Source organism: Canis aureus, chromosome 29, assembly GCF_053574225.1.
Source record: "Canis aureus isolate CA01 chromosome 29, VMU_Caureus_v.1.0, whole genome shotgun sequence".
NCBI classification, from domain to species: domain Eukaryota; kingdom Metazoa; phylum Chordata; class Mammalia; order Carnivora; family Canidae; genus Canis; species Canis aureus.
In genome coordinates, this window is record NC_135639.1 from 30,838,476 (window position 1) to 30,851,513 (window position 13,038).

Consider the following 13,038-nt stretch of genomic DNA (forward strand, 5'->3'; position numbering starts at 1 on the left):
AACGTTTCTCTTTGCCTCAGTTTTGTTGTCTCTGAAGTGAACAATTATTGAAGTCAATTGCCTTAAATGTGGTTGCCATGAGGAGGAATGAGCCAATTGTCAGGTCCTCACGACTTGTGACTGAGTAATTCCACTACTAGGAATGTATTCTTTCCACCATACTTTGTGCGGTGGTGTTTATAATTGAACGATATCAAAACAACTCAGGTGTCCAGTAACCAGGGATCAGGGAATGCCCCAGTAACTTGATAGATCTAAATCCAGGGATAATTGATGACCAGTCAAAAATCATCAGTGGGGAATGAACAGGGTAGAACCTTGTGGAAGGAGTGCAGACCATGTATATCTCAGTCATCCTCATATCTTCAGGACCTTGCAAAATGCTTTACAAACAGTAAGTCTTCAATAAGTATTTATTAAATTATTTCAACCATTTAAAAATTGTGTCCAAAGAAAACAGGGTTGGAAGAAACTATTCCAAAATGTTAACAGGGGTTAATTCTAGGTGATGAATTTATGTGTGATTTTTTTTTTTATTCTTCAGAAAATTGAAACAATTCAACAATGTACACGTATTACTCTTTAATTTTTTCTTTGAGAGAGAGTGTGCATAGGTGGGCGAGGGATAAAGGGAGAGAGAACCCCAAGCAGGCTCCACACCTAGCATAGAGCCCAATGTGGGGCCTGATCCCAGGACCCTGAGATCTTGACCTGAGTGGAAATCAAGAGCCAGTTGCCCAACCAACTGAGCCACCCACGCACCCCATATTACTCTTTTTAAATGCAATAACTTGAATATTACGTTGCTTATAAAATATAGATATAATTTAAAAATTCAAACAGTGCAGAAAAGTGTACAAAAGAAACTAAAGTCACCATTTAGCAGTTATAGGCATGAATATGTGGTAAATAGCCACCAGGGACCTCACTCTATGCACATAACAGGATGGACATGTGTGGGATTTTGCATGAATGAGCTCATAGAATACAAGCTGTCTTGTGACCATTTTACCACAAACTGTATCATGGACATCTTTCCCTGTCAGTACAAACTGATTTGTACTCTTTTAAAGTCTATGTAGTGGGCAGCTGGGGTGGCTCAGTGTTTTAGCGTCGCCTTCAGCTCAGGGCCTTGATCCTGGAGACCCAGGATTGAGTCCCACATTGGGCTCCCTGCATGGAGTCTGCTTCTGCCTCTGCCTGTGTCTCTGCCTCTCTCTCTCTGTGTCTCTCATGAATAAATAAATAAAATCTTTAAAATAAAAAAATTAATAGACGTCAACAGAGCAACACTCGGTTGACCTTCCAGCACATCTGTGAAACCAAATACTATGTAGACTTTTTTTTTTTTTTAAAGATTTTATCTATTTATTCATGAGAGACACACAGAGAGAGGCAGAGACACAGGCAGAGGGAGAAGCAGGCTCCCTGTGGGGAGTCTGATGTGGGACTTGATCCCGGGACTCTAGGATCATGCCCTGAGTTGAAGGCAGACACGTTCAACCGCTGAGCCACCCAGGCATTCCTGTTGACATCCATTTAAGTTTATTTATTTATTTTTTTCTTTTTTTCTTTTTTCTTTTTTTTTTTTTTTTAATTTTTATTTATTTATGATAGTCACAGAGAGAGAGAGAGAGAGGCAGAGACACAGGCAGAGGGAGAAGCAGGCTCCATGCAACGGGAGCCTGACGTGGGATTCGATCCCGGGTCTCCAGAATCGTGCCCTGGGCCAAAGGCAGGCGCTAAACCACTGCGCCACCCAGGGATCCCTCCATTTAAGTTTAACATTTTTGCTCTTGTGATCAGTGCTGATGGATCTTTATAATCAAAAAATTAAAACATTCAAAAATTCCTTGTGGTTTTGGGTTTGGGGATGAAAGTTTTGGCAGGAAACCAGCCCTGCTTGCAGAGGGAACCAGTTTGAGGGCTTGTTGAGGAAGTTCTCGAAGCTTGAGGCACGACTGTGTGCTGAAGGGGTGGGTTGGTGTGCAGTGCAGGTGAGGCCGAAGGGTGGCTATTTCAGGAAAGAATGTTTGGTTCAAGAAAAAAGACCCTCAGGTTGAAAAGAACCTGTCTCAGGTGGAGAGGGCCTCCTCACAGCATCTAGGGTGGGAAACAGCTTGGTCTGGGGTGCTCCTCAGTGGCTCCATTTCCTTAGAGAGGCCTCAAGCCCCTCTGAGAGATCCTGTTAGAAAAGAGATGAGCAGGGAATGAGTTTTTCCAGGTGCTCCTTAGGATCAGGAGCCAGGCTCAGGGGAAGGGCAGCGAGACTGATGGGTTGAATGAGTTATCAGCTTGTTACCAGTCAGGTCCTGTTACCAGACAGGACCTGGCCTGCTGGAAATAGCCTGGGCCCTAGGCTCAGACGGCCATGTCCAGATCTCTGCTCTGTCTTTGACCAGCTGGTGACCTCTGGAAGACACCTCACCTCTCTGAGGCACAATTTCCTCATCTGTAAGTTGGGTGCTGTAATTACTTTCCAGCCCCTTACGAGGGTGTACACAGAGCCTGGTTTCTGGAGTATGTGAAAACTAAAATATGTGGTTTGTAGTAGATGCAACTCTAGATCATTGTCTAGGCCAAACACACTTCCTACATGCTTACAGGAGAGGGACCTTGCTGTTTTTCAAAGTAGCTGGGATTTGGGTTGACCCATGTTGGTAAGTGAGGAAGCTGGGCTGCAGGGGAACATTGCGTGTGTGTGTGTGTGTGTGTGTGTGTGTGTGTGCACGCGTGCATGCGTGTGCCCTGTGTGCATGTGTGCGCTGGGATGGGGGTAGTTACGTTGTTGCCAAGCACATAAGTGACTGTGACGTGGTGAGAAAGTGGAGGAGGTGGCGTGGATGTGAACACGGAGCTGCCACAGGGAGGCAGATGAAATGCGGAGGTGACAGCTGGGTGTGGGGCAGGCCTGATTGAGATTTGCTGTGTGTGGCCTAGTAGAAGAACTTTCTGGGGAGTGTAGTAGCTGCCTCCTGGGAGCACCTGCTTTTCCAAGGCTGCACTAGCTCCCTGTGAAGAGAAGTAGCCTGGCAGAGGCAAGTGAGCTTCCCTGGGAGGCTCAGCAGGGGCCAGATGGCCTTAAAGGTGGGGTCCCTGTCCAAAGTGCCCAGGTCATGGTTTGATAGGGCCAAGGAGGAACATGTGTAGCCTTGGAAAGGGGGATGGGCCAGAGGCCAGGGTGGTGTGTGGGGAGGAGCCCCTGCAGTTCAGGGCTGGCCCTGGGATCCAGACAATGGGCCCCCTCCCCTCCTCGACCCTGCCCTCCTTCCCTGACTTTGTGGTGGGCTCCTGCCTTCCGACCTCCCTGGCTCCCTGGCTCCTCTACTTGCTTTCACAGTCCCCTGTGATCTGGACTCTCATTCCCCCAACCCTGCTTCCCCCAGTTCCCGACGCCCAGCCTGTCTCGTCCCTCAGCCCCCAGATACTCTGGGGTATTCTTTCCTGGAACATCCACCCCATCCCTCTCACTGGGCACATCTGCCTAGTCTTTTAGGCCTTAGCTTGAGTCCCACATCCTCAGTCTCCTAAAAATGACCCACCAGACCCACCAGGCTCTCTTCTGCTCAGAATCTGGACAGCTCCAAGGAGCCTGTGCCACGAGATGACAGCATTGTGTCTGTAGGGGGCCCTTTCCCAGCACAGGCCATGCTCTTTACTGGTTTAGGCCCCATGCTACCCAGTGACATAGTCACAGTTTTTATCCTCACCTTATAGATGGGGGGATCCTCTTGAATAGCCTCCAGTTGGCTAGTTTCCAAATTCCTCCTTGCATGAATGTCTTGGCTGTCCAATTAGCCTGAGCTCTTTCTGGGCAAAAGCCATGACTTCGGCTCCCACAGCTCTCCCAGCAGCAAGCCTGTGCCTTGTGCATTTCCCTGGCTGGACGTCTGCTGCAAAGATGGGCCTCAGCTTTTTGGGCCTTGACATAGACTTGAGGGCCCCAGGGCTTGGCTGGGAAGCACCCAGCCCCATTGGTGAGATGACAGGCTGGAGTCTGGTGGAGAGGGAATGTGGAGCTGAGCCCTGGCTTGGTGGCCTGCCCTGTGCATTTCACTACTATCTTACTATTTCATTTTCTTTCCTCCACCAGGGAACTCAATGGCAACAACATCACTCGGATCCACAAAAATGACTTCGTGGGGCTCAAGCAGCTGCGAGTGCTGTGAGTATGGGCTGCGGCCCCACTCATTACCTCCCTCCTGCCCCCTCCCCCCTTGACCATGGCCCTGTGCATCCGAGGCAGAGCCCTAGCTGTGGGTTGTAGAGTCATAGGCCACCATGGGCCCCTCCCTGTGGAGTCAACCTTCGGAGGCCCCGAGGGAGGTGGAATGGAAGTCATGGTGAGTCCTGAGCCTGAGCAGCCATGACCTCGTACACGGCTGAAAAATTGGGTGTGGCATAGGCACCAGTGGCTGCTGCCTAGCAGGACCTGGGCTGGACAGATAGGGAGTCTTGTCCTGGAATGAGGGAAGACTGGTCGACTGTGAGGAAGCTTTAGGTCTCTGGCTTAGTCTGCTGGGGCCACCAGCACAAGACCACAGACTGAGTGGCTTAAACACAGAAACTTATTATCTCACAGTTCTTGACGCTAGAAGTCTGTGATCAAGGTGTCATTAGGGTTGTTCCCAGTGAGGCCTTTCTTCTTGGCCACCTTCTTGCTGTGTCTTCACATGGCCTTTCCTCTGTGTATGCATAGAAAGAAGTCTCTATGTCTTTTCCTCTTCTTTTTTTTTTTTTTTCTTTTCCTCTTCTTATAAGGATACCAGTCCTATCAGATTAGGGCCCTACCCTTTTGACCTTATTAAATTTTGATTACCTCCCTACAGGCTCTGTCTCCAAATCACATTGGGGGTTAGGGCTTCAGTGTGTGAATTTTGAGGGGATGCATTTCAGACTATAACAGTCTCCATAGTTCTTTGGATGCTGTGCCTCAGAAAGACTCCCCAGTGAGACCACAACTACCCCTGACTCACCCATAGGTGAATGGGGACAGTTGAGGGCAGAGGTGGCTGTCCACAGGTGCCTGACAGTAGCAGATATTGGAGGTGGCAGGTGTGGGCTCTTTTGGGGTTGACCACTAGGCACCAAAGGAGCCACCTGTAGCATTTCCCTTGTCAAACTGGGCAGGGGTGAAGAGTGAGGAGGGGAAGGAATGGATCCCTTCATCTCTTCCTGGTCTGTGGCCTTCAGACACATGCATACATTCTGACACATTCAACATCAGACAATCATAGGGTCCTCACTCCCTACTTCCAGAGTAGTGCAAGGGTCCTTGGGCTGTAGTTCTTTCAGAACTACTTTGCTGCTTTGAGAATCTTTGGTGGGGCTGGGGACTCTCTATCTTCTCTGGGGTCATAGCTGTCAGTCACTAGGCAGGGGTCTCTGCTGCTCTAGAACCCACTGACCTTTAATTCCTTCCCAGGCTCCAGGAATCTCTTCTGAATCTGGGAAAACCCTCCCTCCCTCCTGGCATCTCTCACCCACCCTATCCTCCAACATGAGTTCCTTAACAGCTCAGGCTTCTGGAAACAAGGTGGAAGAAGAAAAGTGTGTGGTTGAAGTTTCTGCCCCCTGCACTACCCCAGACCTCCTCTGAGGTCCACGTGGGACCTCAAGCCACCTGCTTAAGAATGGACAGGGGAGAATGAGGGGAGAAAAATATACTTGACCATCTCAAAAATTACCACACAACAAGCAAACTGCTTGCCAGCCGGACATTCTGGGTTGTAGGGAGCGTTGGTGGTGAGGAGGTACAATCTCATGGAGCCAGGTGGTTGAGTTGGCAGCAGATGGGGCCAGGCGGTGTAGGGGTGCAGGCAGAGGGGGTGTTGTCTGCCAACTGCAGAGTGTGTTTGCTGCATGTGTGGGCTTTGCCCAGTTGGCACAGACTCCCCTCCCCCTGTTACCGACCCATCCCCCTGCTCTGTCCCTCGGACATGGGCGGAAGGAGGGCACGGGTGCCAGCAGCCTGGAGTTGGCCCCTGCTCCCTGGATCCCAGTTCCTGGAACATGGAGCGGTGGCCTGGTGTTCTGGTGTGCTGTGGCCACAGTGGCTGCAGAGAGGTCTGCGTGGGCTCAGGGGCTGAAAGTACATCTTGCCGTCAGGGCTGGGTATGCTGAGGATATCTGTTGGGTTTGTGGGGCAGTTTTGTCAGCTCAGGCCAAGACCCGGGTGTGTGCATGTCTTGGGCCTTGCTCCTGCTTCACTGCCTTGCACCAGATGTTGCTGATAGTCCTTGTCCAGCGTCCTGGAGCTGTCTTTGTCTCTGCTTCCTCAGGCAGCTGATGGAGAACCAGATTGGAGTGGTGGAACGGGGGGCTTTTGACGACATGAAGGAGCTGGAGCGGCTGTGAGTATCTGTGGGTGCGGGCTCAGGGCGGAAGGGCCGTGCTGAAGGGATGCAACAGTTGAGCCTGGCAGCAAGGGCAATGTGCAGGGAGGGAACCACATGGCCCACCTGCCTCCCACCTGCTGCTGGGAGCCAGGGGCAGCCACAGCCGTGGAAGTGGTCACAGCATCATCACGAGGTGACGGCGAGGACAATGCAACTAAATGCAACTCTCTTTGTTGTTTTTGTCTGATAATACATTATGGCAAAAAATCCACGCAGTACAGAGGAAGTGAAATTCCTCTTATAATCTTATATGCTGGGTGTGACCACTGTCCACACTACTGTTTGTGTGGCAGTAAGGAAGAATTTGTGTGCCAAGGGGACTGTCAGGGAAGACCCAGTGGCCACCTGTGAAGCTGTGTCTTGGGTGTTCAGTGCTACAGTACAGAAGCTAGAAGGTGGAGGTGTTTCTGATTTACATGATTTGCTCCATACATGGCTTTTGCATTTGAAAATGGGTCTTGATCAAGTTTTGCATTTCAGATTGACAATAATGAAAAAAAAAAAAAAGGGAATGTGGTATGAGTGAGGTGAGGGGTCACACATTCACGGGGGTTGGTTTCAAAAGGTGCCAAGAGTCCTTGAGTTTGTATGCTTTGAACCAGAAAGTCCATTTTACTTTAAGGAAGGAATCAGAGACGTGGCTAAAAATTAATATATCAGGATTTTCTATGCACATTATTTAAATACAACAACCAAAAAAATGGAGAAAGCCATTCTTGTGGAGACACAGGGTATCAAGTCACATTTTTGAAGAATAGTTAAGGCCATTAGAATGTTCTCACAATATAATATTACACGGAAAGGGCAGGAAATGACATATTTAAATCACAACAACTTATATGTATATAGAATACAGGAGGAGAGAAATAATTGGGAAGATTAATTTTCATTACATTGAGTGGTGGAATATCAGGTAACTTTAATTTTACTCTTTGGGCTCATGTTTTTTATGGATTTTTTACAGTGAGTTTATAAGTATGATTATCACTACAACTGATTGCCTTACTCTATGCCAGGCACCAAGATAAGCTCTTCGCCCTACAATATCTCATTTAATCCTGAAAACAACACTGTTCAGTGGTATCTTACAGATGAGAAACTGAAGTGCTTGGAAGTTAAGGCACCTGTGTTATTAAGTGATTAAGTACAGAAGAGAGAATTAGAACCCAGATCATTTTGCCTCCAAAGCCTGAGATCTTGATGACTATGACCTAATACCTCACTATTCTCTTTTACTTCAAAGGAAGTAAGATATAAAATAAAGGGAGGAGAATATGGGTATCTCCTTGCCTTCCTGCAGCCTGGAAGAAAATCAAGTGGTCTTTCTTTTGAGTTCTTCATCCAGGCCTAAAAGTGAGCGATAAGGAGCCTGCAGCTAGAACAGATGATTAGTGCTGTGTTTGTTTTCTTTCAAAGGTTCCAAACAAAGTACATATTCCTGACCTGGCTGTGAGGGCCTGATTGGGACTGAATCCCCCCTGCAGCTCTAGCCTTGGTGCTGCCATGCCCTGCAGGAGGAGTAGGAATGGGCAGGGCCCTCCTTGTTGAGTCATGACTTGCCCCTGTAGACTTTGTCCTTTCAGTTCCTTTCTTCTGGGGCAGGTTTTCTCCCCAGCAAGTTCATAGCAGGTGGTTCTTCTTGGGGTTTGTGACTGCCATGTCCCTGAGGGTGTCAGGTGCTTACTGCGGATGGCTGGCACCCTCTCCAGTGGTGGATCTGTTAATCGTAAAAGTTGGGTAAAGCAGGCAGTCATAAAAACCACACATACTCTAGAAACATTCCATTTTAAGCTCAAACATGTAAGTGTGCATTTATTGACCCTCTTCCCCCACCTTTTTTTGCCAAGTCTTTTCTTCTTAGTATGAGACTGGAGTTCTATATTGTTTTCCTTGCCTCCACTTCATACAAATTACTTGCTTATGATTTTTGGTTTTGGTTGCTTTAAGGTGAAGTGAGGTGTTTAAAAGGCACCTGGGTGGCTCAGCTGTTGAGCATCTGCCTTTGGCTCAGGGCATGATCCCAGGGTTCAGGATCGAGTCCCAAATCGGGCTCCTGCAGAGAGCCTGCTTCTCCCTCTGCCTATGTCTCTGCCTTTCTCTGTCGCTCATGAATAAATAAATAAAATCTTAAAAAAAAAAAAAAAAGGCTCTTAGAAGCAATTTGGGTGAAGAATTCTGAGTTGCTTCTTTTTTTAAAGATTTTATTTATTTTTTTAAATATTTTATTTATTTATTTGAGAGACAGAGAGAGTGAGAGAGCACAGAGGGGCAGTGAGAGGGAGAAGCAGACTCTCTGCTAAGCAGAGAGCCTGACTTGGGGCTCGATTCCAGGACCCCAAGATCGTTACCTGAGCCAATGGCAGATGCTTAACCGACTGAGCCACCTGGGCAACCCCTGAGTTTCTTTGTGACCCTCCTCCTGCCCCTGACCCAGTCTTTTATTTAATTCAACAGCTCTTCAATGAACAACTTTTGGTTTATTGACTTTCTCCATAGCGTCCAATTTAATTTTCACAGAGATGGCCTCTTCACATAACCATAAGCACCTCTGGTGTAGAGAGGTTTGGGAACCAGACGTATCTGGCTCTTGTAAGCGGTTACTGCAGACTCAAGTACAGAAGTGGAAATGTGCAAGCCCTCTGGCCATGAGGGTCAGTGTGCCCTGGGCGCACAGAGGGAGAGTGGGATGCTCAGCCACCCTATGCCGGCTGTGGGGCGGTTGGTGTGTAATGTGGGGGAGAATCTGTCTCCAGAACCTGGCTCTAGTACTTGGCGGTCATGAGGGTGAGTCACTCACCTCTTGACATCCCAGTTCCTTCAGCTGTCACAGAGACAGCTCAATAGAGTCCATGAACATTCAGAGCACATATAAGAGCCAAGCCATGTGGCAAGATGGTAGCAGTAAAACTTGCCCTCAGTGTTCTTGCAAGGAAGAGACAGGAGGGTCTGTGCGTGAATGGAAGCCGTTGTTGTCATACTCAAAAAACAAAACAAAACAAAACAAAAAACTGCACCTGTGCATTCTGCTTTCCCTCTGATGGTAAGATAATGCCTCCAAAACACTTGTCCCAGTGCCTGGCACATGGGGAGGGCCAATGGGGACTGGTGACCACTACCACTGTCACTGTTCTAGCTACCATGCTCCTTCACCATGCTGTCCCTCCTTCAGTGTCCTTTGGTTTTCTCCTTTAAACTGGCTGTTGAATTTTTTTTCCTCTTCAGTGTTTTCAGAAATTGAAGCTGGAAAAATGAGAAAGTCTTGGGGGAAAACAAAACAAAACAAAAACCAATGATTACCCGGCAGTGTAAATACAGGATTAATTTATTGGACAAGGTTAAGGAACTTGGGGTGATCTGATGTCCACTCCTGTTGCTTTAAGGATTATATTGGTGGTCCCTTTTTTCCCAAGGCAGTGATGTGTTTCCCTAGGAGCCTGCCCTTTTGAGTGAACTTATTCCAGCTGGTCTACTTGTCTGTGCCATGCTGGAAAATGGTGCCTTTCTCACGTATCAGATGCAGGGTGACCTCCTAGGAGGTAACCACAGACCAGTTACTATTGGCCACAGACAACTTCATTACTTCCTCCCCCCCACCCCCTCGCACTTACCCAGCAACAGAAAGCTTTTGCTGAGTTGGTTTATCATCATCTGGCACTGTTAAAGGAGATGGTTGTATGAGATCCAAACTGTGCTGTAGTCTGGAGGGCAGTGGGTTGGATTTTACTCTGTTGCTTCTCTAGCCTTGACATGCACTTGGGGATCTTGCTGAAATGCAAAATCTGAGTCAACAAATCTGAGGTAGAGGCTGGGATATTGTGGCTCTTATCAACTCCCAGGTGATGCACTTGCAGATTCAAATGGACAACAGCATGAGTACCAAGGTTCCATACTTGTAGGTGTCACACCCCGGATGGGCTGGAGTCCTGTACTGCAGTGACAGAGAAGTAGTTGCTGATGGTGGCAAAATGAGTCCGGTTAGGTGTCATGGCTTTCCTAGGACACATCTGGGTTCTTTATAAATTTTATCCTCTTGCCAGGCCACATCCAGAACCAGACTTACTACTACTGCCTGTGTTTATAAAACTGAAAAGTTGTTCTGTCCACCAGTAGAGCAATTAGAAATGATGGACATACTAGTCAGTCACTAAAAGTAAAGGAGTTATTCTCTATTGTTTGGCATGGGGAGACATCTACAAATTGTTGAGTAAGGAAAATGCAGGTGGCCCAATACTTTTTCTTTTGTTATTTAAGGTTTTTAAGGAATTAAGTATGTGTTTTCATAGATAATAAAAAAATCAATAAAGTTATTTTCATTTGGAAAAAAGACCTAAGCAAATAATAAAAGAGAAAAGCAAATAATAAAAAGACCTAAGCAAATAATAAAAGAGAATAATAAAATAATAAAAGAGAACAGTGGCAAGAACTAAGTTGCCGCTGAGTCAAATATGGATGAAAGCAGTGAGGAATCAGAACCAGGGGGCTGGTCCTACCCATTAGGGTGTATCTCATATTTCAAATATAGTCAGGTGTTCAACCCATAAGCCAAGATAATATTTCAATCAGTGCCTTATGAATTACAATGGGTCTTGCAAACGTAACATGATGATGGCGATAAGCATTAGGAGACCATTTAAGGCGTTTACTGCCCATCAGCTTCTTGGCCAGGAGCTTCCACAAGTAATCTGTGCTTGTCCTCCCCAAGTGTTGGATGGTGAACTCCCACTTTATAGAAACTGAACCCCAGAGAAGGTCATTTCCCTGGGGTTACACAATGACCTTTTTAGGATTTGAACCCTGTGCCCCTATTGCTCCAAACCCAAGGAGTTCTGAAAACTTTTTTGATTTCCTGGACACCGAGGCACCTTCCAACTCTTCCTTTCTTCTTTCTTTTTTAGACGACTGAACCGGAACCAGCTCCACACGTTGCCAGAACTGCTGTTCCAGAATAACCAGGCTCTTTCGAGACTGTGAGTGACACTGTGGCCAAGGCTCTGTGTGTGGTCTCTTGTCCCTCACCCTGTGGGAGGGGCGGTGTCTGGTCAGAGTGCCCATGACCTCCTGCTCCTCACCCATCAGGAATCGTGCCAGGCATCAAAAGCCAGGCCCTTTCTCTGGAAGGTGCTGTGCAGTGTGTTTCTCTGTGGTTGCACCTGCTGGAATCCACGACTCATTCAGTGCTGTGTGTTGCCCCTAACAGTGCGGGTGTGAGAATGTTCTGGGGCGGGGGCAGGGGGAGGCATTCTTGTCAGCCATGATGCCAGGCTTTCCAGGGTTGAATATTTATTCATTCAGTGAAACCCTTCTTGGACCTATTTCTGTTTTCAGATTGGAGTAATGAAGTCTGGAAGCTTATCCACCATAGCATAAATTCGTACTTTTATTTGCTGTCAGCATACTTCTTTCAAACTTAAAGGGTTTAAAGCAGCTAATTCTGCTGCTCTATGATTTGCTAAATGTGGCTATAATTGTTTTACCATCTATTTTATTTTGTGGGATCTTGTTTTGGACAGGATCTCAGAGATTATCTAAGGAATCTCCTCTGCAGTTCCTTAGCCTGTGGTCCTTCAGTCTTTGCTTGGCTACTTCTAATGATAGGGAGGGAGTTCACTACCTCCCCAGTCAGTTGCATTATTGGACAGATCTGCATATTAGAAACATTTTCTAATTAGATTTGAGTCCTAAATCTGTTTCTCAACAATTTATGTTTTTTTAGCTTTGCTTTCTGTAAATATCTAGAACAACTATGTACTCTTGTTAGATTAAAAAAAAAAAGATTGATTTATTTATTCCAGAGAGAAAGAGTAAGCACACAAGTGGGGGGAGGGGCAGTGGGAGAGGGAGAGAGAATCCCAAGCAGACTCCACGCCGGGACATGGTTTTACTGCTGAGGAAAGTCAAGACAAAAGTCAAGGTTGGAGGGGATCCCTGGGTGGCGCAGCGGTTTGGCGCCTGCCTTTGGCCCAGGGCGTGATCCTGGAGACCCGGGATCGAGTCCCACATCAGGCTCCCGGTGGGTGCATGGAGCCTGCTTCTCCCTCTGCCTGTGTCTCTGCCTCTCTCTCTCTCTCTGTGACTATCATAAATAAAAAAAAAAAAAAAAAAAGTCAAGGTTGGAGAGGTGAAGTGACCTCCTCGGGGTCAGTAGTGAAGCCCCTGTTGGACTCCCCACCCAGTGCTCTTCATGGCTTCATATTTTACTGGAGAAAAGTGGTTCTATGCTTTAACAAATATTAGATAACTGGATTTTATATCTAAAGTGTGGCACAAGGAACTCCATTCAAAGAGTGGAAAAGCCATTGAAGAGGACAGAAGTCGGCTTGACTCCTGGGCTAGGAACCAGGGGAGGCAGTGGCCTTTAGAACCACTGGATGTCCTCACCCCTGTGGCCTGGGGTTGTCTTGGGGAGGGGGCTAGTCACCACTGAACAGAGGGACTTCCAGGATAAAGGCCTGCCTGATAGAAGGCTTAGTGGTTCTTTGGGGCATATTTCTAGGCTCTAGAGCCAGAACCTTTCCCCTGTGCCTATTGTTTTTTCTCTTTAGGCAATTGGTCCCTAACTCTTGGCAGGAGATGTTTCTTATCTAGGAGCATAGCTGGACCTGGTGGAGGGAAACTATTTTCTCTAGCTCTGCTGCTAATA

At 47.3% G+C, this 13,038-nt stretch overlaps 1 protein-coding gene across 2 annotated transcripts in view; it reads left to right on the forward strand.

Annotated features, from left to right (window-relative positions):
- The window catches only part of SLIT1 (slit guidance ligand 1), a 171,361-nt gene that overhangs the window by 18,519 nt on the left and 139,804 nt on the right, over positions 1–13,038 (forward strand). For both annotated transcript variants that reach the window (XM_077878162.1, XM_077878161.1), the window contains exons 2-4: positions 4,094–4,165; positions 6,282–6,353; positions 11,294–11,365. In XM_077878162.1, coding sequence (XP_077734288.1) covers positions 4,094–4,165; positions 6,282–6,353; positions 11,294–11,365 — 216 coding nt within the window. The remainder of the gene's footprint in view (positions 1–4,093; positions 4,166–6,281; positions 6,354–11,293; positions 11,366–13,038) is intronic.